The following is a 24,463-nucleotide window of genomic DNA, read 5'->3' as shown; positions in this document are numbered from 1 at the left end:
ACAAAATGCCTCATGGAGCAAGATCAGGGACAAGCTCTCCCAGAGACCCACCATGGGGATGACTTACCTCTTAATTCGCCCTGACCTACTTACCTGCCCTAGCCTGATGAAGATACACAAATTTCGAAACGTCGCGACAGGGCCTCCGGACTTTAAGCAAAAATGACAAATTGTACTTACCTGACTAAGCCATTTACCCTCCCTCGGCTGAGCGGAGAGACTCAAGACATATTTGTAAATTTGTATATAGTTCATTGGATGTTTATTTAGCTGTAATGACAACATGTTTAACACAACTGTAAAAATCAGTGTGTTATTACGACATTATTAGACAATACTTACGGTTATTTTACCACAGCATGCTTCACATACCTGTAAAAAATCAGTGTGTTGCTGCAACATGATTAGTGGATACTTATGGTTATTTTACCAAGTGAGGGGCACCCCAGTCCCAGGAGAGGCCCGTGCATAACGTTTGACCTGACTTGTCGGGTCAACGGATATTACCGTTTTCACCTAACCCTACATTGTTGGGTCAATGGATATTACCGTCCTCCCCTAACCCTAACCCTAGTCAAAACTGCCCAGTCGTCGGACGAAGCGGGGGGCGACATCGAGATATCTTTTCAAAACCTAACCCTAACCCCGCAGCCTATAGGCGTCGCCATCCTGTCAGGTCAATCAAAACATCCTGAATGGGGAAAATAACTCTTCAAAAAATAAAGAGCTTTATAAAGATTTTACCCCGTTACACATATCCCCCTCCTCTCATTGTCGGCAAATGGAACACCCTCCTGAGACGAAGTCTCTGCAGGGTTTTTAAAGTTAGCTGGAATATAAAAACACACCATTACATACTGACAGAGGTAACACAAAGTAACAGAGAAATGCGGCGGAAGTTCAACTGGCTGAAGAACTCCCACTCCTGGCACCACCGACATCTGGTGGTGGACAAACGGAACCCTGAGCAGCGACGGTGACAGACGAATCCTCGATTCAGGAAAAGCAAGCAGAGGATTTAACATTTTTACTCAATAAAAAAGACTGATGACCACAGATGAACTAGAGGCTGAACATTTTATTGATTTCTTGGTAACATGACAAACACAACAGTAACATCGAAATGCATTAATAAAACAACGATTGCAGAGTAAAAGTTACTAATCACGTTTCGCTGGATCTCACCTTTTTGCAATACCTTGAATTTACACATTATTAACCAATCTGGCTGTTGAACTAAACCTGTGTCTCATTTATTCTAATTAATATTTCAACAAACACTTGGTTCAAGGATAAGGTTTGTTACATCATATCAAGTCTTTTAGATTGTATCACTTTGTTCTTGTCTTTCGTTATAAAAATAAGATACTGACAATTTCATCTCTGAATAAATTAATTAAAAGACACTGATCACATGACTGATGGAATAAATCATTATATTAATCCAAATGTTACTGATCCTGTAGTAAAGTTTAGTATGGTTCACTAAACTGATAATGAACTGAAGTGTCTCATTGACGCTGCATGAAACAACACATTCAAATTACTTGTGACTGGATCATCTGTTTCGCATTCGAAATTTTGAATGACTGTCGACAGCTGAACGACAACAATCAGAAGAAAAAACTCAGAAATGTTTGGATTTAAGTGGAAGGGTTAGGGTTAGGGTTAGAGTTTTCATTTGTGAAAGTGAGTATCTATGAAGTGAGGGCGACCCAGGGTTTGAACTTGTGTTTATACAACAGTCTAACTTTTTATTGTCTATTATATCAGACCCACAGTAGGCACAGAAATTACTGGTTCAATATATAACTGATGAAGTGATATCAGACAATCACTTTCCAGATGTTACTCTTATTTATATTATAAGTATTTCCCTTATATGTTCATAACTTTATTGTGCTTTCCCAACGATTACAAATCTTGAGGTTCCACCAGTTTTATTGCATTTGGCTGAAAATGTTTCAATGGCTAAGAAAATATCATAGCGTTTGAGGTAGAGTTGGTGTGTGTGGGGGGGGGGGGGGTTGGTGTGTGTGTGTGTGTGAATATTATTTTTTGTTTCTTTTCTGTCGGTCCAGAAATTTTTGTCGTCTCTCAACTGGAATCTCATCAAGACTGATACCATGGTTACTGGCCCTGAGAGATATAGACAGACATGATGGACAGAGACAGAGAGAGACAGAGAGGGACAGAAAGACAGACAGAGAAAGTTAAAATATATTTAAATACAAATGATCATGTGTTTACATTTAAATAAACTCTTACCCTCCGATCACATCTGGAGGAACTGGAAGAGGTTTAGTGAAACCATCTTGCCCAGTAAGCCAATAGGTGTCCTCCGAGCCCTTCACCTGAAAAAAAAAAACATCATCCACTTCATCATCAGTAATTTCAGCTGATGAAATATATATATATATATATGTAAAACAGATGAAAAACAGATGAAAGGTGAGAGTAGTTAATCAGACCTGAGCTTTCCTGGTTTCGAAGTGATATCCCAGTTTGAGGCTGGTCAGAACCTTCATCGTGGCCAGACTGATGTGGATCCTATAGGCTGGACACACAAAAAACTTACTTCAATAAACGTCATTCATCAAGTTCACGTTTCATGTTGACTCACAATCTTTCAAACTAGAGAAACAAAAGAAAATAAACTCAGATCAGAGTGTTTATACATACGCAGTCCAGAGGCTTCCATGTGTGATGCTGTGGTCACTGTGTCTCCAAACAGACAGTACCTGGGCATCATGAGTCCCACCACACCAGCTACGAGTGGACCTAAGCACATACACAGGTCACGTGTTCAGTCAACACACCCACAGCGTGTGGAAGCTGGAACATATGTTTCTGATTCATCACATTTCATTAAGCTGACTCTTTTATCCAAAGCGATTTCAAATGAGTGCATCAACCATGAGGGAACAAACCAAGAATCAAGAAAGTAACATTTTTCTTCAAGAAAGCAAAATTACAAAGTGCGACATGTAAGCGACATTAGTGCTACTATTTTATTTTTTTAATTCAAGGTGTAGTCGGAAGAGTTCTGTTTTTAGATTGCGTTAGAAGATGTGTATACTTTCTATCCTGATGTCATTGGGGAGCTCGTTCCACCGTTTAGGAGTGGATCCCCCGTTTCCCCCCTTGTCCGTTCCATTTGGGAGTGCCAGAGGTGAACTGTCCCCCGCGCCCCCTCCCCTACCCCCGTCTCACACAGCATCAAGCAGGGAGCCTGCAGTTGGAGGGGGCACCAATTTGCCCATTCCCCACACAGTGATATGATAGATAAAAGAAAACCGCTTCGCTGGCCAGATGATTTTTTTTCCTTTTATGTGCTCGTGCCGCCCCCCCACGTGACATGAAAAAGTGCGGCTGCCCGGTTCGCCTGTGCCCAAAACCGCCACTGCCTCCTTGACCTGTTGTCTCCTGTCCTACATCTGGTCAACCTGTGGTCACCAGATTATTCTTCAATGAGACTCATCCTCATCTGCAGGCACCAAAGCTGACCAGTTAACCAGCTGACCAGTTAACCAGCTGACCAGGTCACCAACAAGCACCAGGCCACAACATAGCTGACAGTCAACCAGAGAGTTGGTCCAGAACTAATGTTCACTGTGCTTTGAGCAGTATGACGCCATGTTAACGACATGTTAACAACATGACGACATGTTAACGACATGTCGGGGCTGAGTGAGTATTACCTGAGTGCAGGCCAATGCGTATCTTCACTTTGATCTCAGGCATGTGTTTGATCTTAAAGGCTCCGATCGAGTGCAGGATGTCCAGAGACATGTTGGACACTTCAGCTGCATGTCGGGTTCCGTTCCTGTTTGGGACCCCTGACGCCACCATGTAGGCGTCTCCGATCGTTTCCACCTGAAAACAAAGCTTTGATGGATGCTCTGACTCTGTGGTGCATCATTACACTTCATTGATTCAGGAAGAAGAACAAACACTGATCTCAGTAATTCTCTAGTCATGTAATCTTAGTTAAAGGTCAAAGGTCACTTGTGTTAAGTAAGAGCAATTGTGTATGTGGAGGTAAACAGTTTACCTTGTAAACATCATGACTCGCAATGATGGCATCAAACATGGTGTAGAGGTCATTCAGGAGGTCAACCACCTACACACACACACTTTTAGTTAAAAATGATCTCCTATAAAACGAACATCTAAAATCAACTAGACTTGTACTATATTTATTTACATTACATTTGTACTCCTGGAGAATCTCAAGTTATAATGAAGCTCGGCGTCAGACTGGATTGAATCAGCAGCTCTAAGGTTCGGGTGTTTTTGACAGGAGGAAAACTGAGAATTCAGCTCCCAATAAAATCCTTCTCAACATTAACACTGAAGGAATCCTAACCCAGGAAAAGACTACAACTCCCAACAAAACAGGAAGTAAGAGAGCAGATACCTCGATTGGCTCGCTGAGAGCTGAGATGGTTGTAAATCCAACGATGTCACTGAAGTAAAGAGTCGAATCGGAATAATGTTCAGGTCGAACGGGTTTCCCTTTTTTCAGAGCTTGAGCCACTGATCTGAAACAATGAAACATATGGATCATATCAATATACATAAATATATATACACACATACATACATTAGCCACCAACCTGAATAATAAACATAGAACGGCTGTTTCCAGATCAGAGCAGAAGCAGCAGTTTGTTGGGATCTGTATCTGTCTGGAGGATTGACACTGACAGGAGACAGTCCGCCAGACTCTAACCTGCTCTCACTTTACACTTTAACAATGAACAGGCACACTCATCACATCTAATTAGGACCAGAACAGAACAGAAGTTTGTTTGATTCACTCCAGAGTTGAGAATCATACACACTCTGTTCCCCTTCTACACACAGTCAGCACTTCAGGGTCAAAGGGTTAGGATGCGATCTAGAATCATAATCTGAAATCAATTATAACTTATTCAATGCGTTTTTTTCTGTTTGTGTGTGAAGAGCGATTTCCCAAAGTCTCAAAATAGAAGCAGCTTTATTGACTGAAATCTGTGATGTACAGACAACTTCCAGTGGATTCCTGTGATACTGAAGGAATCTTAAAAACATCATGTAGTGATCCACTGCACAGCCACCAGGTGTCACTGCTGTGTCAGACCTGAGTCTCATTCAAGGTTCTACTGCTGTCGTACTTGGGCAGGAGTTGTCCGATCAGTTTATCCGTCTTGCTCCTCTCGACCTCCAGCTCGTCTGTTCGTTCTCTGATCAGATCCTCCAGGTTTGAACTGTACTGCTCCAACATCCGCAGCATGGAGTCGATGATGTTCGCACGCTTCCCTCGATTTATGCCCCGAAACTGCAGATACACAATCAGATCAACACGTTAACAAAAAATACACAACACACAAATCACACGATCCCACAACATTAGAGTAGATGATGTTCCCCCACTTCCCTCGATTAACGCACTACCACATAATGTACATACACACAAAACACACAATCGTACAAAAACACAATACACATAAACACACACATATTCATCATCATGTAAAATACCAACTGGATTTTGTGTTGTATTGTGCAGTTTATCATGTGGCCAGCAGGGGGCAGCTGTTCCCACCTGTTTGAAAATGTCGTCGAAGCTCGGCCTCTTACTCGGATCTTCATTCCAACATTCGTTCATCAGACTGAGACATTCGCTCGGAGCTTCGTCCACCGAAACCACCGGCCTGAAGAGCGGAGGGGGCGTCTTTATACGCTCCACGATCTCTATCAGACAGACAGGCAGAGAGAGACAGGTGAGAGAGATGGGGGAGAGACAGACAGAGAGAGACGGGTGGTGCCTGGACCATCCTTTCTCACCGTGGGCGGGCATGTCCATCATGGCATACGGCAACGTGCGTGAGATCACTTCCTGTATGATGATAGAGAAACTGAAAACATCTCCGGCAAATGAACCTCCACGGACCGAGTTCCTCAGAAGCTCCGGGGCGGACCACAGCAGCTCTGAGAGAGAGACATGTTGAGAGAGAGAGACAGACAGACAGACAGGTTGAGTGAGAGAGAGAGACAGGCAGAGAAACACTGACTGACAGAAAGACTAATTGCTCTTCTCTCTGTGTTAGCCCCGCCCCTTATGATGGCACCGCGAATGGCTGCCACGGTGTTGCGCTCTCTTGTGCTTTTCGGGTTTTTGTTTATTTGTACGTCTTCAGTACTCCCTCTACGATACTTTCTCTGGAGAAGAACTCCGACTGTCCGACGTTCCATTCCTCAAACCCTTTCACCGGACTTTACAGACCCAGACACTTTTTTGGAGATTTTGGTCGGAGGAGCAGCAGCTCTCTGTGGAGCTTGGAGGAGACTCAGGCGAGGGAAGCGCTTGAGCGCTGGTTAGACTGGTTAGACTGGTTAGACTGGTTAGACTGCAAGAGCGGGGGTTCCGAACTCCGCTCCCGGCGTTACACCTGGCAACTGTCCACTCTCTGCCCAACAAAATGGATGAGCTGCTGCTCCTAAAGAAGATAAACAGGGATTTATCCGGATCTTCTGCCCTGTGCTTCACTGAAACCCGGCTTGGTGAGAGCATCCCTGACAGCATCCTTCATCTGCCGGGCTTCAAACTCCACCGTGTGGACCGCGTTGTGGCAGATTAGGGAAAAACTCAAACAAAGGAGTATGGAGTGTAAACAAGTGAAGGAGCGTGACGGTAGGAAGGAGAAAAAAACCTGCTAAACAAGCAGCATGGAGTGTAAAAGAACTGGATGGAGTGATGGCACCAACGTCCTGGACCCTGAGGAACAGAAGCTAATCCCTGGAGCCGGAAGTGGATTTTAAACCCATGGACCCTGCTTGGATCAGAAGGCGATTCCCTCAGTCCTGGATGGAACCAGCCAGATAAGTCCACTCTTAAACCCTCTCCTGGCTTCACCAAGCTCGCTTGCCTCTGGAAAATACCCCCTTCTCTTCCCTCTACCTGGAGATAAAGGCCCTCCTAAGCAAAAGAACAAACATTTCCCTTACTGCACCTTTTTCATTGGACCCTAACTCCCCTCTCCAACAAAACCCCCCACACACACACCAACAAACATTTGAACTTGAACTCTTAATGAACGTTTCTTCCACATGTTTACACAAAAGGACGGTTAATTGTTCTTATTTTGAAAAGAATTTGATTTCATGGTGTACTGAAGATTTTGGTTGAAAATTGTTATTTTTCTGTTGGTCTATCTATCGTACGTATTGGATTTGATGTTAACCTGAGTAAATGATATAATTGAAGATATACTGATTAACCTTATTTATGGATTCGATCCATGATGTTTTGCGTAGCTAGGTACATGAGCTATCCGGGTTACCTCTCATACCGGGATATATTGTAAATATTGACAGGCTAAGAATCCCTGTCTGGAGCCCAACTTTTATTTTTTCTCCATTTAGAAAACCTACGCTACAGCGTTACGGAACTAACGGGGAAAACGAGGGGAGGAGGAATCTGCTTTTACATCAACGAAAGTTGGTGTACAGTTGGTGCCACAGTGCTATGGAAAAAATGCACTCCTCAGCTAGAAGCCATTTCCATAAACTGCAAACCATTTTACTCACCGCGGGAGTTTTCCTCCTTTATTCTGGTCGGCGTGTACATACCACCTCAAGCCTGCGTGAGCGAGGCACAGCAGCACCTGGCTGCTCCAGATAACCAGCACGGAGCCAAATCACCCGGACTCTCTTCTGATTATTCTTGGGGATTTCAACCAAGCAAACCTCAGCCGTGAACTGCCAAAATACAGGCAGCACATTAAGTGTCCCACCAGGGATAAAAACACACTGGACCGTTGCTACACAACTCTAAAGAATGCATATCGCTGTGTCCCCCGTGCAGCTTTGGGACTCTCCGATCACTGCCTGCTTCATCTCCATCCAAGCTACAGGCAGAAACTAAAATCTAGACTAAATCTAGACTCGTTGGTCCAGGAAATGGACCAACGAGTCAAAGCTGGAGCTACAGGCCTGCTTTGACTGCACTGACTGGAGTGTTTTTGAGGCTGCATCTTCATCTTCATCACTGGACAAACTCACCGACACTGTGACGGCATGTGCGTACCCACAAAAACGTACTGCATCTGTAATAACAATAAACCGTGGTTTAAAGCAAAGCTCAAGCGGCTTCGTCAAGCCAAAGAGGAGGCCTTCAGGAGTGGGGACATGATTCTGTTCAACCAGGCCAGGAACACACTGACTAAAGGCCGGCGCATGCTTCTGCAACTGCGTTGGCGGCTTTTCACGCAGCTGTGTCGCAGGACTCTTTGTCATTCATGCTTCTCCAAGTGCTGAGCATCTTACACAGCAGTTCCTCGCCAGAACACTAGGCAGAGTAATGTTTTTTGTCGAAGACGACCTTAGAGACGCCTTCTTTCTTCTTCGTCGATTGTTTATTAACATCGCCGCTGCGGCTCCTCGTAGCCTTTTTCTGGCGGATAAATCCTCCAGTCAGTGACGGGTTATACAAGTGGTCATACATTCAGATCTCTTCTGCCAAACGCTCTTCTATTTGGTCCATATTCGTTCTTCTAAATCTTCCTTTGTTTCTGCGGTTATAATGTGGAAACCGGAAATGCGACTCCGGAAAGGATGTAGTTAGCAGACCAATCACAGCCTTGCGGGCTGCGAGAGGCTTGCAGAGCTTTGCCGTCTAGTTAGAAAAATTGGGCGACGCACGTAAGCACGTAAGAAGAGATACATAAGCACGTAAGGGGCCCCGAAGGGCTCTTGCGCTTGCGGGGCCGTGAAAACGTAGAAGCATGTGCCGGCCTTAAGGAGATCAGAGTGGCAAAGAGAAGCTACTCGGAAAAACTGGTTTTCAGCTAACGACCCTGCATCAGTGTGGAGAGGCCTGCAGGACATAACTAACTACAGGAAAACCTCCCCCCGCCCCATGGAGAACCCTAAACTGGCTGAGGATCTGAATGTGTTCTACTGCAGGTTTGATCCCCACACATTAACACCTCTCACCCGCTCCAACCCAGACTTCACACAACCATATGCACCCCCTTTTATCACCTCCTCCCTGACTCCCCACCAGCACTGAGGGTCCTTGAAGAGGATGTGTGCCAGCTCTTTCAGAGACAGAAGACAAGGAAGGCACCAGGCCCAGACGGTGTGTCCTGTCTGAAAGCCTGCGCAGATCAGCTGGCCCCCATCTTCACACGGATATTCAACAGATCTCTGGAGCTGTGTGAAGTCCCCTCCTGCTTCAAACGCTCCACCATCATTCCAGTTCCTAAGAAACACTGCATCACTGGACTGAATGACTACAGACCTGTCGCCCTGACGTCTGTGATCATGAAATCATTGGAAAGACTGGTGTTGACCCATCTGAAGGACATCACAGGCCCCCTGCTGGACCCCCTGCAGTTTGCCTACCGGGCTCACAGGTCAGTGGACGATGATGTCAACATGGGGCTGCACTACATCCTGAAACACCTCGACTCCCCAGGGACCTACGCAAGGATGCTGTTTGTGGACTTCAGCTCGGCGTTCAACACCATCATCCCAGAAGTCCTCCTTATCAAACTCATCCAGCTCACTGTGCCTGCCTCCACCCGTCAGTGGATCACAAACTTCCTGATAGACAGGAAGCAGCAGGTGAGGCTGGGTGAAATAACATCCAGCACCCGGTCAGTCAGAACTGGTGCACCTCAGGGATGCATGCTCTCCCCACTGCTCTTCTCCCTCTACACCAACGACTGCACCTCAGGAGACCCATCGGTTAAAATCCTAACATTTGCAGACGACACTTCAGTCATCGGCCTCATCCAGGATAATGATGAGTCTGCATACAGGCGGGAGGTCGAACAGCTGGTCCTGTGGTGCGGTCGCAACAACCTAGAGCTGAACACACTTAAAACCGTGGAGATGACAGTGGACTTCAGGAGGAGCCCCCCAGTACTGCTGGCACTCAAAATGTCATTTCTGTGACGGTGACATGACGTCATATAAAATTGCACCACCAGGCTAAAATCGCCACTGGTGTGAACGCATCATTAGTGTCGACATGGAGGGTTAGGGTTAGGGGGGGCACTTTCAGATGTGCCCCACAAATCTGCCTAGCAACTCGACTTGAATAACTTGAAACGCTACTCCAGGTCCACCCAGCAGAGAGAAGTGTTAGAGTTGATGAGTGTGTTTGGAGAATAATCTCCACCACGTTAGATTTCTAATTGTGTGTAAAGTTGTTTCACTCTTCAACCCATTTGACTTGACTACGTTACACAGATTATTATTCTGCAGAAACAGATTTACTGTGATCAACTGTAACGTGATTATTTAAAGTCACATTTTAAGAGCAGCTGTTTAAAGTAGCTTAACGTCTCCTAAAGCTCTTTATTCAGAGTATTGATGTTGACGTTGATGTGAAGCTTTGTGTCTTTCTAATCTTTTACTTTGTTGCAGTCATTTTACTTTAATGCTGTTTTATAGACAACATCTTTGTGTGGCGCTGAGCGCTAAAGCATGTGAATTGTATTTGAAATATGATTTCTGCTCCCTGCTGGCACTCAACATGCAGCCCATAGTATATCTTACTGGACTATATAGGCAGACTGCTTATAATAATCAGCTCCCTCTATTTGTATGACGGTGACATGACGTCATACAAAATTGCCACACCAGAAATGTCAGGCTAAAGTCGCCACTGGTGTGAACGCATCATTAGTGTCGCCATGGAAGCATACCTAACCCTGACCATTTTATCCAGGGGTTATATAAAGACATGTTAGCATATATAAACATAAATCAAAATAGAAAAATAGAAATAAACGTGTTTTACCTTGTGGATCCTCAGAGAGACTGAGGCTCTGAGAGTGAAGGATCATGGGAAGTCCGTAATCAGTGATTTTCAGAACAAAACGTCCATCAACTAAACAGTTTGTTGACTTCAGTCGACCGTGACTCAAACCTCGAAGATGAAGATACTTCATACCCTGAGACACACACACGATTGAATTATTATTATCATTGATATTATAAACATGATTATTATTATTAGTGTCTGAGCAGCACCTTGATCAGGTCCATAAGCAGCGAGGACTTGAACATCCAATCCAGCCTCATGGTGGCCTCAGCGAGCAGATCAGCCAAACTCCCTCGAGGACAATGTTCAACAACGAGAGCGAAGATCCCAGAGTCCAGAAAGAGTCCAAGATATAAGTTCAGGTTCTCATGTCTCATCTCCCGTAACTGAACATAGCACAGAGCATTTTAACATCTCCCTCTGAAAACTTCAAAACGTATCAATATACTAAATAAATGAATCAATAGTTACTATGCTAATATTTATATTAACATTATATCAACTTATTAACTGATATACCAGTGGTCTGGCGGCCTGTGATATCATTCCAGATGATTCGATTTTTATCAGACTGACACATTCACAGGAGCTGATCTCCATCATGACAACAATATTATTTCCTCTTCATCAATTTGTCTTCAAAGTAAAAGCTCCAGGTTCACTTTGTTGCTGTAAGGCTTTATACTGAGTTGAAGGACAGAGCTGTTATTTTGAAAGGTTTAGAACTTGGTCTGAAGATTGTGTCGGTTGTTTAACAGATGTATGAAAAGAGCTGTTCAGTAAATAGTTCAAATTTATATATAAACCACAAACTCGTCAGTGCAGATAATCTGTGAACACAAAGTTTTCTAACTTCACTCGGCTCCATAGCATGTTTATAAAGTCCAGCACCCCCTGCTGGGTGCAGCCAAACCTACTGGCCAATCCCTGAAATATTGTATGTTAATCAATATACAAATCAATATATTGATCAATAATTAGTCATTAAGTCAACGTGAAATCTACGTACATGGTTAAACAGACTCTGGGTGTTTTGATTGACAGCCGTCATCGTCTTTCCAGCAGGAATCTTTTTCATCCAAACCCAGTCGCCCTGGTAACAATGCAACAAATCAGAGAAAGAGTCAGTGTGTCAGTGAGACAATACAAACAATACACAATTAGACAGATGTGCACACACAGTGCGACAGTGAGACATGTGCATAGTGAGACAATTAGAGGTGGAGGAATTAATCGTTTTTTGATGCATCAGGTGAACGATGGATTCAGAGACTGAACATAATCGATTCATGTTTCCTGCCACGCCCCGTTTATCCAGGAACATAAATATGAATTCATCAGGTTTTTATAAAGATCAGTTGTAAGTGTTATGATTAGAAAACATCAGAGGAGCAGAATCTCTTGTTGAGGAGTAATGCTCCTCGATTCAGCCAGGGGGAGCCACACTGATACAGACTTAGGACGTAGCACACGTGGAGATCACTGACCACCAGTGTTGCCATAGTTACTTTGAAAAAGTAACTTAGTTACTTTACAGATTACTTGATTTTAAAAGTAACTAAGTTAGATTACAAGTTACTTTATTAGTAACATTCAGCAGCAGCCGACAACACCCCCGCCGCCTCAACATAAAAATGACAACCGGTTTTGCCAACACTCACTTTATTAGAAACCGCCGGAGGGGGCCCCCCCGCACGAACGGAGGGTTCCCCCAGCGGCGCCGTAGCTGAGGTGATCCGCAAGACGGGATCGACACGCGCAGTGGCGGTTCTACATGGAATGTGACCCCTTCCGAGCGCCCCCCCCACACACACACACACACACACACACACACCCCACCCCGAAACACAATTCTGCACAACACAGTATAAGTTACAACATCTAAGTGGAAAAAAGTTAACAAAACATAGATAAAATATTATGAATAATTTATAGGTTTTTGATGGCAGGTCAGGGAAGTTCTTAATATGTTTTTGTTTCTAAGAGTCTTCTTAATTTGTTGGTTCTCATAGAGTTTAGAGACATAAATTACACACTGGTCTCTCCTCATGTCCTACCACATTGACTGTGAACCAAAGAGCGAGACAGGCTTCATCGTTCTTTCTTTCAACTTGGTTTTTGAACACCGTCTCTTGTTTGTCCCTGACTGTCACCGGCTGCTTCACGTGAACAAGCTCTGATCTCACTGTGTGTCTCTGAGAGAGTGAGCGGAACAGGGGGCGGAGCCCCGGGGACTGTGTGTGTGTGTGCTGTCCGCGACACACACAACACTGTTCAGGAAGCCACTGCAGAGAGGCGGCTCTTCAGTCAATCTTCCTGTCTACGGTGAAAGAGCGATTTGTTTACTGCTCCGCCGTTAAAGAGATGCGGACGTTAACACATTGGGCGCGCCACACAGTTTGATAATCACTGCTCTACACAGTGGATCCCCCCCCCCCCCCTTGTCAGTTCCATTTGGGAGACCAAGAGGTGAACTGTCCCCAATGCCCCCTCCCCCTCCCCTTTCTCACACAGCATCAAGCAGGGGCACCAATTTGCCAATTCCACACACAGTGCAGTGTTAATTTTGGCAGCTATTTTTGATTTAGTCTTAGTCTTAGTCTTTTGACGAAAATGCATTTTAGTTTTAGTCACATTTAGTCATTTTAATCCTTCTTAGTTTTAGTCTAGTTTTAGCCATATTAAACTCCTTTTCTATAAAAACATATAGCTGCAGCCTAATAGCTTAAAAATATATATTTAGTTTTAAATGTGAAAACAAAAAGGGAGAGCAGGTCAGACTGGAGCTGGACACAGAAACTGAACATCGGTAGAAACCAACTGCAGCTTCTGCTCTGATCAAGAAGCTGAGGGGCTGATCTCTGAGCAACTGAGAGCAGAGAAACTCTGTGTTTTCACTGTTTTCATAGTTAAGAAGCAGTGAGTCACTGAGAGGCTGCTCCACGAGAACGAGCTCTGATCTCACTGTGTCTCTCTGAGCGAGTGCGCGGGGCGGGGGGCGGAGCTACGGACCGGAGCGCTATCTGGGGCGCACACACACACACACACACACAGACACACTCACTCGCCCGCTCCTGATACTTCATGACGGCCTGATACGATGATGTTTTAAAAATTATTGTGACTTAGTCAACCACCACCATTTTCGTCTCGCCTCGTCAACGAAAGTTAAAATAGATTTAGTCATAGTTTTTATTTTCCAAGATTCGTTTACGTTACGTCTTCGTCTCGTCTTCGTCATGGAAAAAGGGTCGTTAACGAATATATTTTACGTCATCGTCTTCGTCAACGAAATTAACACTGACACAGTGATATGATAGACAATAGAAAACTGCTTTGCCGGCCCGATGACTTAGCTAATTAATTAACTAACCCTACACTAAGTGACAAACAGGTTCTTCTCATGAAGTGAATCCTGTTGTGTTGATGTGTTCAGTTCCATCAGCATCTGTTGGACTTGTGTTCCGGGAGAAGATCCTCACATGAGACTGAGCTTCATTCACTGATCATAAAGTTTCTCTGTAGTTTGACTCTAGTTGAGTTAAGAACAGAGGAAGTTGATCCTTGTTAACATCTATGAGACAAACTTTGAATATGAGCCAAATAACATGTGTTTGATCGACCGACAGTTGCAGAGTGAGACAGGTCCACATTGAGACAGTGAGACAGGTCCACATTGAGACAGTGAGACAGGTCCACATTGAGACAGTGAGACAGGTGTACCTCAAGTATTCCGATGTTGGAACTCTCAGCTGACGTCAGGATGTAACTTCGAGCAATCGAGCGAAGCGGAGTTTTAATTTCCAGAAGACTCCTCATGATCGACTCTTCGTTCAGCTTCTATGACAACAACAACAACAACAACAACAACGTGATCAGCAGCTCGTTGTTGTTTACCTGCAGACGACCAGGTGATGACATCACCACTGACCTTCCTGCTGACTTGAGTGTCGATGAAGACGATGTCGTCCAGAGTCAGGATCAGTTTGGTGACATTCGTTGATCTCTTGTACTTCCTGTGTAGATGTCACCATTATTTTTATTATTGTAATCATTAATAATAATATCATTGTGTGTGTGTGTGTGTGTGTGTGTGTGTGTGTGTGTGTGTGTGTGTGTGTGTGTGTGTATCCTTGACCTGATCCAGTAGAAAAATGCTCCAATCAGAGCACAGAGCAATAGGAAGATGAATATCATCGTCACCGTGTCGAGACCTGCACAAACAGGAGATTACCTACCATGTGACAGCAGGGGGCGCTAACCCTCTACATGTACAAACATGTGACATGGTATGAGTAACTAACCGCCGCTGCACGTCTCCTCTGGACTGAACCAACAGAAGCTGGCTTTGGGGGGTTTTCCTCCGGGGAAGATGAACGAGCGGCTCAGGGGTCTCAGAGCTCCGACCAGCCCGTCTGTGTGAGTTGCAGCGAGCGAATGTGTCGGCACAAGTCGATCGCCATCACTGTCCAGCACCACGTACCTGGCCTGCAGGCCACGCCCCTTTTTACCTCCATATAAAACCTAAGAAAAACAACATGTTAAACAGAGGAAGGTGATGATGACATCTGACCAGGATCAAGATCAGGGCCAGGCCATCATCTTATTCTTACAGTCAGAAGTCCTAGATGATCTATGAACTTCTTTCTATTATCTATTAATTATCTATAACTGTTTTTAATCTACGAGATTCATCTGTTGAGTGAAAGTCGCTAATGTTGACTGTAGAATCTGATTCGTTGTTTTTAAAGACCATATCTTTAATTCATTTGTTTTCATTTAGTCTCGGCATCAAACTACTTCTTACTTCACGTCTGTTTTAATGTCTGACCTGATTAAAGCCTTTGAAATCAAAGCCTCCATCTGATTGGATGAGGTGGTCACCCGTCACCCAGTGCCCACCTCCTGCCTGACGACGCTCCTCCACCGCCTTAGCAACGAAATACACCATGTTGAAGATGGTTCCGAACATCGGAGAAACCTGCGGAAAATATTCGACACCGACCTTCATCTGGTGATTTTATACTGAAATCCTGTGACACAACTTCAACGTCTCGTTGTCAAGCTAACTCAAGCTAACTCACGCTAACTCACGCTAATTCAGGCTAACTCAAGCTAACTCACGCTAACTCACGCTAACTCACGCTAACTCACGCCAATGATGACACATTAAGTTCCTTTCTTCGTTACATGTAAACTGAAATCATCAGAGGTTCTAAAATAGTTTTTCACTGCTTAACTAGTTGCGTCAAAAATTAGGAATGAAATCATTTCTGTTGATCCAACTTGTACACCTAACATCTCCACCCTCATGTTTTGTAGTAGAAGTTGTGTATTTGTGTTGTTTGTTTACCTCTGTTGCAGAGACAGCTGACCGGATCTCTCGGCTGATTTGAGCCTCACGGAAAGCTTCGTAGAAACTCTGGTTGGACGCGATAGTGACAGTCAGGACGGAGCTGTAGGCGTGACGCAGCTGCGTGTTGTTGGTCAGCTGAGGGAACACTGTGTCCTGATTGAGCAAGAAAACACAAAAGGAACCAATCAGAACTAAGTTTCAAACATTTAAACACATTTAAAAGACAAATTGAAAAAGGGTTTGAGTTTCTTAACACACACACACACACACACACACACACACACACACACACACACATTCAAAGCCTTAACAGAGATATAAACTCTCTGTGTGCTCTCATAGTTGATTGATCACTTTAGTATAACATTGATAAGTTATTGACCTGTTTTGATTGAAGTTGTCACCTGTCAATCACTCACCTGGTACGGCATGGCGTACAGCAGAGTGTCGTACGGTATAAACACATAACCATCAGAAACCATCCCCATGTCCAGAGCAGCCAATAGGAGCTCTCTCTGATCCTCTCCACCAATCAGAAGAGAGCTCATGCACATGATCACAACTGCAACAGAAACAATAACAATCGTTTTTAATGTTATCCGGATTTAACTGTGACAGAAATAAAACTTTTACTCTAAAACTACTTTATTTACTTGACTTTAAATTGGTGTGGGAACTCAAATGAATTCTTTTTTTTTTTTTTTTTCAATATTTTATTTATAAATTTTCAATATATAAAACAGGTAATAAGCATATTGTGACAGAAAAAAGACACATTGAACAAGTGTACATGGACAAACACATATTGTACAGACAGCAAAAACAACAAAAAAAACAACAGAGAGTACAAAGAGAGAGAGAGACAGAGAAACATAAATAAATTACAAAAAATTAAATAAAGGGGACCTGCTCTGAAACAGTACATACAATTATCTACAGAACAGACCTGTCATTATATAGAAGTCAAAAACATGAAGTTACGTTGGTAGAAAGGAATGTGAGTGGAGCATGACTATCACTGTTGGGTCATTCTTGACAAATATAAAAAGAAAGGTTGCCAAATCTTATCAAAGGCTGCAGAGCTTAGAGAGACATTGTGTCGGATCCTTTCCATATGCAGCAGACAGGTAGTTTCTGAAAGCCAGGCCTTAAAGGAAGGCGCCTCACCACTCTTCCATGAAGTTAGTATGTTCCTTTTTGCTATGACCATGCCGTATTGTATAGTCCTACGGTGTTCGTTGGTGAGCATAGAAAGGTGCTGGGAGCCACCTAAAATTGCAGTGAATGGATCTGGAGAAATATTACACTCATATACCTCAGAAAAGCATTTGAAAATATCAGACCAAAACTGGTTCAATTTGGGACAAAACCAAAAGAGATGACCTAAGGTTCCCTCAGCTGACTGGCATTTCGAGCAGATTGGGGATACAGAGGGGTAGAAAGAATGGAGTTTGGTACAGGAATAATGTAATCTGTGGACAACCTTAAATTGAATAAGTTGGTGCCTTGAATTTATTGAACATTTATGAATATCACCGAGGTAGGATTCCCAGTCATTGTCGCTTATCGACAAAGCTAAGTCTTTCTCCCAAGCCTCCTTTAAGTGCTGGGATGAGGTCGGGTTAAGTGAGGTGAAAAGATCAACAAATCGCGAAGTGAGTTTCTTAGAATCAGGAGGTCGAGTCAAAAGAGTGTATAATTCACTGGGAGCTGGCAACGATTGAAAGTAAGGAATATTTTTGCGGGTGAAATCTCTAATCTGCAGGTAGCGGAAGAAGTCTGGTCTGACAGTGTATATTTCCCCTTCAGCTGAGCAAAGGTGGCAAAAGTCTTGTTAAGATAAAGGTCCCCAATGGTGGCAATACCTTTATCCCTCCAGAAAAGGAAAGTGTTATCAGACAATGAAGGTGGGAAAGCGTGGTTTCGGTAGAGAGGGGTGTAAAGGAGATCTCAGGCAGGTTAAATGATTTCCTTATTTGATACCAAATTTTTAAAGAGCTTGTAACTATGAAATTATTTCCAGCAATGGATTTTAAGGGTTGAGCTGAGGAGAAGAGGAGGGCTGGCATAGAACTGACGGGGAGACTTTGTTCAATTGCGAGCCAAGATGGGGTGTGGGTAGTAACATTACCCTGATGTGCGTTTTGCCAATACATTAACGCTCTGCAATTCGCTGCCCAGTAGTAGTGGCAGAAGTCTGGTAAACTGAGGCCACCAGCTGATCTGGGTTTGGTTAAATGTTTTTTAGCAATACGATGCGTTTTGAAACCCCACACGAAAGGTAGAATGAGTGAGTCTAATAATTTAAAAAAGGATTTGGGCAAGAAAACAGGTAGATTCTGGAAGAGATAGAGGAATCTGGGAAGAGTTACCATTTTGATTGCATTGACACGACCTATCAGAGATAATGGTAGCAGTCTCCAGGATTCGATATTCGATTTTAATTTATCAATCATGTCCAGGAAATTCAGTTTATAAATTAACTTGGGGTCTTTAGGGATTGTGGTTCCTAAGTATTTGATTTTGTCTGTTACAATTTTAAATGGCAGGTTTTTAAGGAAAATTGGGTCCAGATCACCTGTAAGGGGCATGAATTCACTTTTATCCAGATTTACAGTATAGCCAGATATTTCACCAAATTTTTCAATGAGTCTTAATAAAGGGGGGAGGGAGTCTTCTGGGCAGGATAAAAACAAAACTACATCATCCGCGTACAGCGAGATACGGTGGTCGACCCCCCCAAAGATTACTGGGGCAATAGAAGGGTGGTTCCTGATACTGACAGCGAGGGGCTCCATTGCAATAGCGAATAATAATGGGCTGAGGGGGCAGCCCTGCCGGCAAGATCGTTGTAATTTGAAGGTAGGAGATCTGTTGTTGTTAGTGATAACTGAAGCGGTAGGACGAGCGTATAGCATTTTGACCCAGGAGGCAAAGCTCTCCCCCAGACCGAACTCCCTTATTGCAGCCAATATATACGACCACTCAACTTGATCAAACGCCTTTTGGGCATCAAGAGCGAGGACAGCTATTTTAGAATCATTACCAAAACTAGTGTACATAATATTCAACAGACACCTTACATTAAAGAAAGAAAATCTGCCTGGAATAAATCCAGTCTGATCTTCATGGATTATATCTGCAATGCATTTATTCAGTCTGTTTGCAAGAATTTTAGTGAACACCTTAAGGTCACAGCCCAGGAGGGCAATAGGTCGGTATGAGGAGGGGTCTGTCTAGGTCTTCTCTGGGAGCAGACCAATTGACATAGAATGATTAAACATTCTTAACATGAAAGGAGCTATAATGTCTAAATATGTTTTATAGAATTCGATGCCAAATCCGTCCGGGCCGGACGCCTTTCCACTAGGAAAAGAGCGGATTGCCTGTTGAACTTCCTCTAATGTTATGTCAGCATTTAAACCTGTATGTGCAGAGGGACTCAATTTAGGCAGGTGGAGAGTGCGGAGAAATTCAGAGGTATGAGTTGCAGTAGTGGTAGACTTTGAGGTGTAAAGATCTTCATAGAATTCACGGAAACATTCGTTAATTTTCTCAGGGTCTGTAGTAGTGGTTCCCGATTTGATCTTAATTTCATGAATCATTCTGCTAGCCTGGATGTTCCTAAGCTGGCGAGCCAGTAGTTTATCCGGCTTGTCGGCTAGCTCGAAGTGTTTTTGTTTAACTTTTAGTAACATTAAGCTGACTTGGTCAGAAAGGATAGCATTATATTTAGACTTTAATTTGGTTATTTCAACAAGCTTAGAAGGTGAGGTGGTCAATCTGTAGTCTCTTTCTAATAGTTTGAGTTGAGTTGTGACATCAATTAATTCTTTCTTCTTGTCTTTTTTTATTTTAGCCTCATGAGCTATGATATGTCCTCGTATAACAGCTTTAAAAGCCTCCCATAGAGTGGAGTCATTTACCTCGGGTGTATCATTTTCATGAAAATATTCTGTAATTCTGCTGGCTGTTTGCTGGCGAAATTGTATGTTGTTAAGTAGTAAAGGATTGAACCGCCAGTTAAATGCGGTCTTGGTCCCACCAATATTTATTTTTAGTTCAACAGGGCCGTGATCAGAAATTATGATATCATGATATTTGGAGGAAATTATATCTGAGGTCAAAGTGGCGTCAGTCAAAAAGTAGTCAATTCTCGTATACGATTTATGTACGCTTGAGAAGAAGGAAAAGTCCCTATCGTTTGGGTGTTGCAGCCTCCAAATGTCAAGAAGGTTCATTGACTTAATTATATTATTCAGCGCAATACTGGCATTAGAGAGACAGGTGGGGCGAGAGGAGAGTCTATCAAGAGAGCAGTCCAATACCGTATTAAAATCACCACCCGCGATTAAATGAGTGGATGATAAATCTGGAATAAGGTTGAAGACTTTCCTAAAAAAACCAGGGTCGTCAAAGTTAGGTGCGTAAATATTCAGAAAGGTTACATGCCGTGACAGAATGCGGCCTGTTACTATTAAATAGCGGCCGTTAGGGTCAGAGACAGTGGAAATATGTTCAAATGGAACGGTCCGTCTGATTAATATGGCTACACCTCTGGCCTTAGAGGAGAAAGTTGACTGATATATCTGAGATATCCAAGCACATCTCAACCTCCATTGCTCATTATGTTTAATATGCGTTTCTTGCATAAAAATAATATCTCCTGACAAAGACTTTAAATGGGAGAAGACCTTGCCTCTCTTCAAGTTACTCTGCAAACCCCTGACATTCCAGCTAAGTAGTGTTAAACTGCCACCTTGTGGCGGAGCAGGAGAGTTGTCAATGACCACAGAAGGATAGTAGATGTATGACGACGTAACATATCGAAAGGCATAATAGGTATGGTACATTTAAGAAGAGCAGGCGAAAAAAGGGAAAACGAGAAGACATACAGACTAAACCCCCCCCCTGTCCACCCCACCAAACGAGGTGGAACAAGAAAAACATAAGCACTGAGAAACGGCTAAACACTGCAAGAAACCGTCGAACTAGAATAATACTCCTTGCTAAAGCAGAGAACATGATTCTCTAATCAATAGACCGGTAGCCCCGTCCACACAAGTAAACGAAAAACACTCATATATTTAGCGGTTAAATAACACTCAATTCTTAGTGTGACTGAGAAACTGAAACGGGTACCACTAAAATGTCTTACGTGGGTGTCTGGGAGCGGCAGCAGGATGAATAAGTTCCCCGGGCGGGGATAGAGCTCACACCGGAGCGGCGGGGGATGTAATACATTTGTCTATGAAAGACTCGGCATCCGTGGCATCCTGAAATATTTTCTGCTCCGTGCCGTGGTTGAAGATCAGTCTGGCGGGGAAGAGGAGACCGTGTTTGATCCCGGCGTCCCTCAGTTTCTTTTTTGCACCAGCAAAGGCGCGGCGTTGTTCGGTGACTTCAGGTGAAAAGTCTGGGTATACGCTGATTCGGGCGCCGTTGAAGGTCAGGGGAGCCTGCAGGCGGGCAAGCTTAAGGATTTTTTCCTTCTCCGGAGGGTGATGAATCTTAGCGATCATGGTGCGTGGACGGCCGGCTGAGGGTGGACCGATGCGGTGCGCCCGGTCAACTTTGAGTCCACTTGAGAAATGATTGGTCCCGAGGAGCTGCGGCAGGAACTCAGCGAGAAACTGAGTCGGGTTGCCTTTCTCAACTTTTTCCGGTAGCCCAGTAACTTTAATATTGCAGCGTCTAGATCGGTTCTCGAGGTCTATTAGCTTACGTTTAGTGGACTTGTTGGTTTCCAATAGCTCCGTGCACCGTTTCTCCAGGGCTGCGATGCGGGACTCGTGGTCGTTAGCAAAACCCTCCAAGTCGGTGATGCGTGCCGTGTGGTCCGCCAGGGAAGTCTGAACTTGTTGAAGGTTAGAATCAAGCGCGTTGAATCTGGCGTTCATGTCATTGTCCAGTTTCCCAATAGCCGCCAAGACGCTAGCCAGCATGGGTTGTGACGTTGAAGGATCATCGGTGTTAGCAGCGGAGCCTGGGCTGTTAGCCGGGTTTAGCTCAGGGCTAACGGCACCAACCCTTCCCATAGTAGGAACGGTTTTGCCGCTTTTCTTTGGGTTCGCGTTCGGATGCGAAGGTTTCTCCTTAGGTTTGTTTCTGCTGGGTCCGCTCATATTTCTGAAAGTGTTGATTTTAGCAAATATTTAGCGAGAGTGTGGAGGAGCCACTCGAAAACAGGACTATTCCATGCAGTGCTCACTAGCGCCCCCCCCTCAAATGAATTCTTAATAATTTTTTTTAAGTTTAATATTAATTTAATTTAATCAATATCTGTTTTATAAGAATTATTGTTATACATTAGTAATATTATTTGACTCTATCCTCGATACTAAAAGAGGAGGCTACTTGGTCTGTTGTTAGTTTTGGTTTGTTGAGGATTTTGATTAAACATTTTTAACCTTTTCATTATTTTTAACGTTCTTCAGCGTGTTCTGGATCATCAATAAACCCACTCATCTCCACATGACCCACAACTATACAACCAAAATCAACACTTTAATTGATGAGTTCATTGACTGGAAATGAATTGGCAATAAAGATTAATGTCTCACATTGGAAATGATTCACTGAACAATCGACTGATTATTAAAACAATAAAACATTGCTGACATGAATAATAAAAATGAAACAGTTAAACGTGTTACCTGATGTTTTTCTACAGAACCTGATGTTGATATTTAACTTTAGATTTTCAACTCATTCATGATTCATCTATGATTATAGATAATAATTCAAAACAATAAGAATATTGTGTAGAACCTGATGATGTGAGGTTAATTAACAGCATCTACAGTCTCGTTGTTTATATAAGATCTTTCAGCTCTGACCTTTGACCTTGTCGGCCTCTTTGATCTCTTTTAAAGCCTCACGAGCTCCGACTTGGGTCCTCGTTTCCATGGTAACCACTGGGCCAATCGGGAGGCCCATGGCCCGGAGCGCAGAGGCCACTTCCTGCCCGGTGCTCTCCCATAGGTTGGAACGAGCTGATGAAGACGATGAAGAGGAGACGCAAACACAAATTAAACTTCTTTTATTTATGGAAATCACTGTTTTTATGTTCATAATAATGATTTTACAAAAGTATACAGAATATATATATTGATGTAATAAAATGTTTAAAAATTTAATATAATATCTACTTAAAGTACTGTTAATACAACATAACATTTACTCATTTAGATATCATAATATCGATTTATATCACTGGATTGTTTGTAGTATATTTATTTCTTTATTTTTCTCTTCTTCGACAAAAACATGTTAATAAGTAAATTCAATTTCATATTAAAAATGAAGTTAAAGTTAAACCCTGTGAAAACTATGTTTTAATACTGTAAACCTTATTTAAATTACCTCAGATCTTCATTATATAAATTGTGTATTCAAACGATCATATACACACAATATAAATAATATAAACAAGTATAAATATTAACCAAACCTTTATCAAGTTAAAATATTTTACAATAAATGTAATCATTTTTTATTAATTAATTTTTAAGTCATATGAGGCGAAACTGAAACGAGACCACTCCCACCATATGATGTCATTTGTCACCTGAGATAACGCCGACATGCGCCCATTGGAACGACTTGAGCACGGTGAACAGAACCCTGCTGGGAGGAGTGATGGGCGGCAGATTCGGCCAATTAGCATCTAGACAGCCGGGAGATGCAAGCCCCACCTCCCAGTGCTCAGCCAATAAGGATGCCGTGTGACAGAGGGCGGGGTTAAATGGTCCAATGTAGGCGTGGCCATAACCCTGCATCTCTCCAAGCTCTGTCAGAGCTGAGATAAAACCAGAAAAAGTTAAATCATAACGATAGTTATATATGAAAATGTAAACAGAATTCAGCAAAGTAAAAACTATGCATTTGAAAACTAAGTTTCTAGTTAATTTATTAAAATAACACAGAGCTGATTTGTTGTGTGAACAAACCTTTGGAGGTGGAGCAGTCTTCATCCAGCAGCTTCACGTCGTACCAGTAGCCTCGGCTCAGGCTGCTGTCGCTGCGTAGCCGTGACAGCGCCAGGTTAGCTGCCGCCGTGGGCATGGCCCGAGAGAACATGGGGTCACATGACCAGGGACCAATCAGAGCCAGTTTGAAAGTAGCCGCCCAAACTTCCGAAATGCTTAGTAACCAAAGACACGCACATAGCAACCTCAGAGGAAGCCACATCCTGACAATCTGGAAAAAAAACATCAACATTTTACTTTTTTGGTTTCCATAGCAACACGAGCGTCATCACCTCTCTGATGAAACTTATCATT

General features: G+C 43.2%; 1 protein-coding gene across 1 annotated transcript; it reads right to left on the bottom strand.

Moving 5' to 3' along the window:
- Window positions 1-1,058: 1,058 nt before the first annotated feature.
- LOC133950349 (retinal guanylyl cyclase 2-like) lies at window positions 1,059-24,374 on the bottom strand. Its single transcript, XM_062384608.1, has 23 exons — window positions 24,131-24,374; window positions 23,749-23,979; window positions 23,018-23,173; window positions 16,598-16,740; window positions 16,176-16,331; window positions 15,654-15,803; window positions 15,127-15,346; window positions 14,961-15,036; window positions 14,754-14,838; window positions 14,546-14,662; window positions 11,832-11,915; window positions 11,032-11,208; window positions 10,799-10,952; window positions 5,833-5,976; window positions 5,591-5,739; window positions 5,160-5,323; window positions 4,421-4,544; window positions 4,055-4,123; window positions 3,702-3,876; window positions 2,683-2,781; window positions 2,472-2,557; window positions 2,269-2,354; window positions 1,059-2,139 (listed from the first exon to the last, which is right to left on the bottom strand). The coding sequence occupies exons 1-23, from the start codon at window positions 24,369-24,371 to the stop codon at window positions 2,052-2,054; spliced, it is 3,174 nt and encodes a 1,057-aa protein (XP_062240592.1). The 5' UTR covers window positions 24,372-24,374; the 3' UTR covers window positions 1,059-2,051.
- Window positions 24,375-24,463: the final 89 nt, after the last annotated feature.

This window comes from Platichthys flesus, chromosome 24 (assembly GCF_949316205.1).
Source record: "Platichthys flesus chromosome 24, fPlaFle2.1, whole genome shotgun sequence".
Classification (NCBI taxonomy): Eukaryota; Metazoa; Chordata; class Actinopteri; order Pleuronectiformes; family Pleuronectidae; genus Platichthys; species Platichthys flesus.
This window is presented reverse-complemented; position numbering and strand designations above follow the sequence as displayed.

Coding starts and splice junctions, on each gene's coding strand:
- LOC133950349 (XM_062384608.1), bottom strand. CDS start 24,371: ATGTGGCTTCCTCTGAGGTTGCTATGTGCGTGTCTTTGGTTACTAAGC. Junction 14,839..14,960: donor GCATTTTTCTACTGGATCAG/GTCAAGGATACA, acceptor ACATCTACACAG/GAAGTACAAGAGATCAACGA. Junction 5,977..10,798: donor TCTCTCTGAGGATCCACAAG/GTAAAACACGTT, acceptor TCTCTCTCTCAG/AGCTGCTGTGGTCCGCCCCG.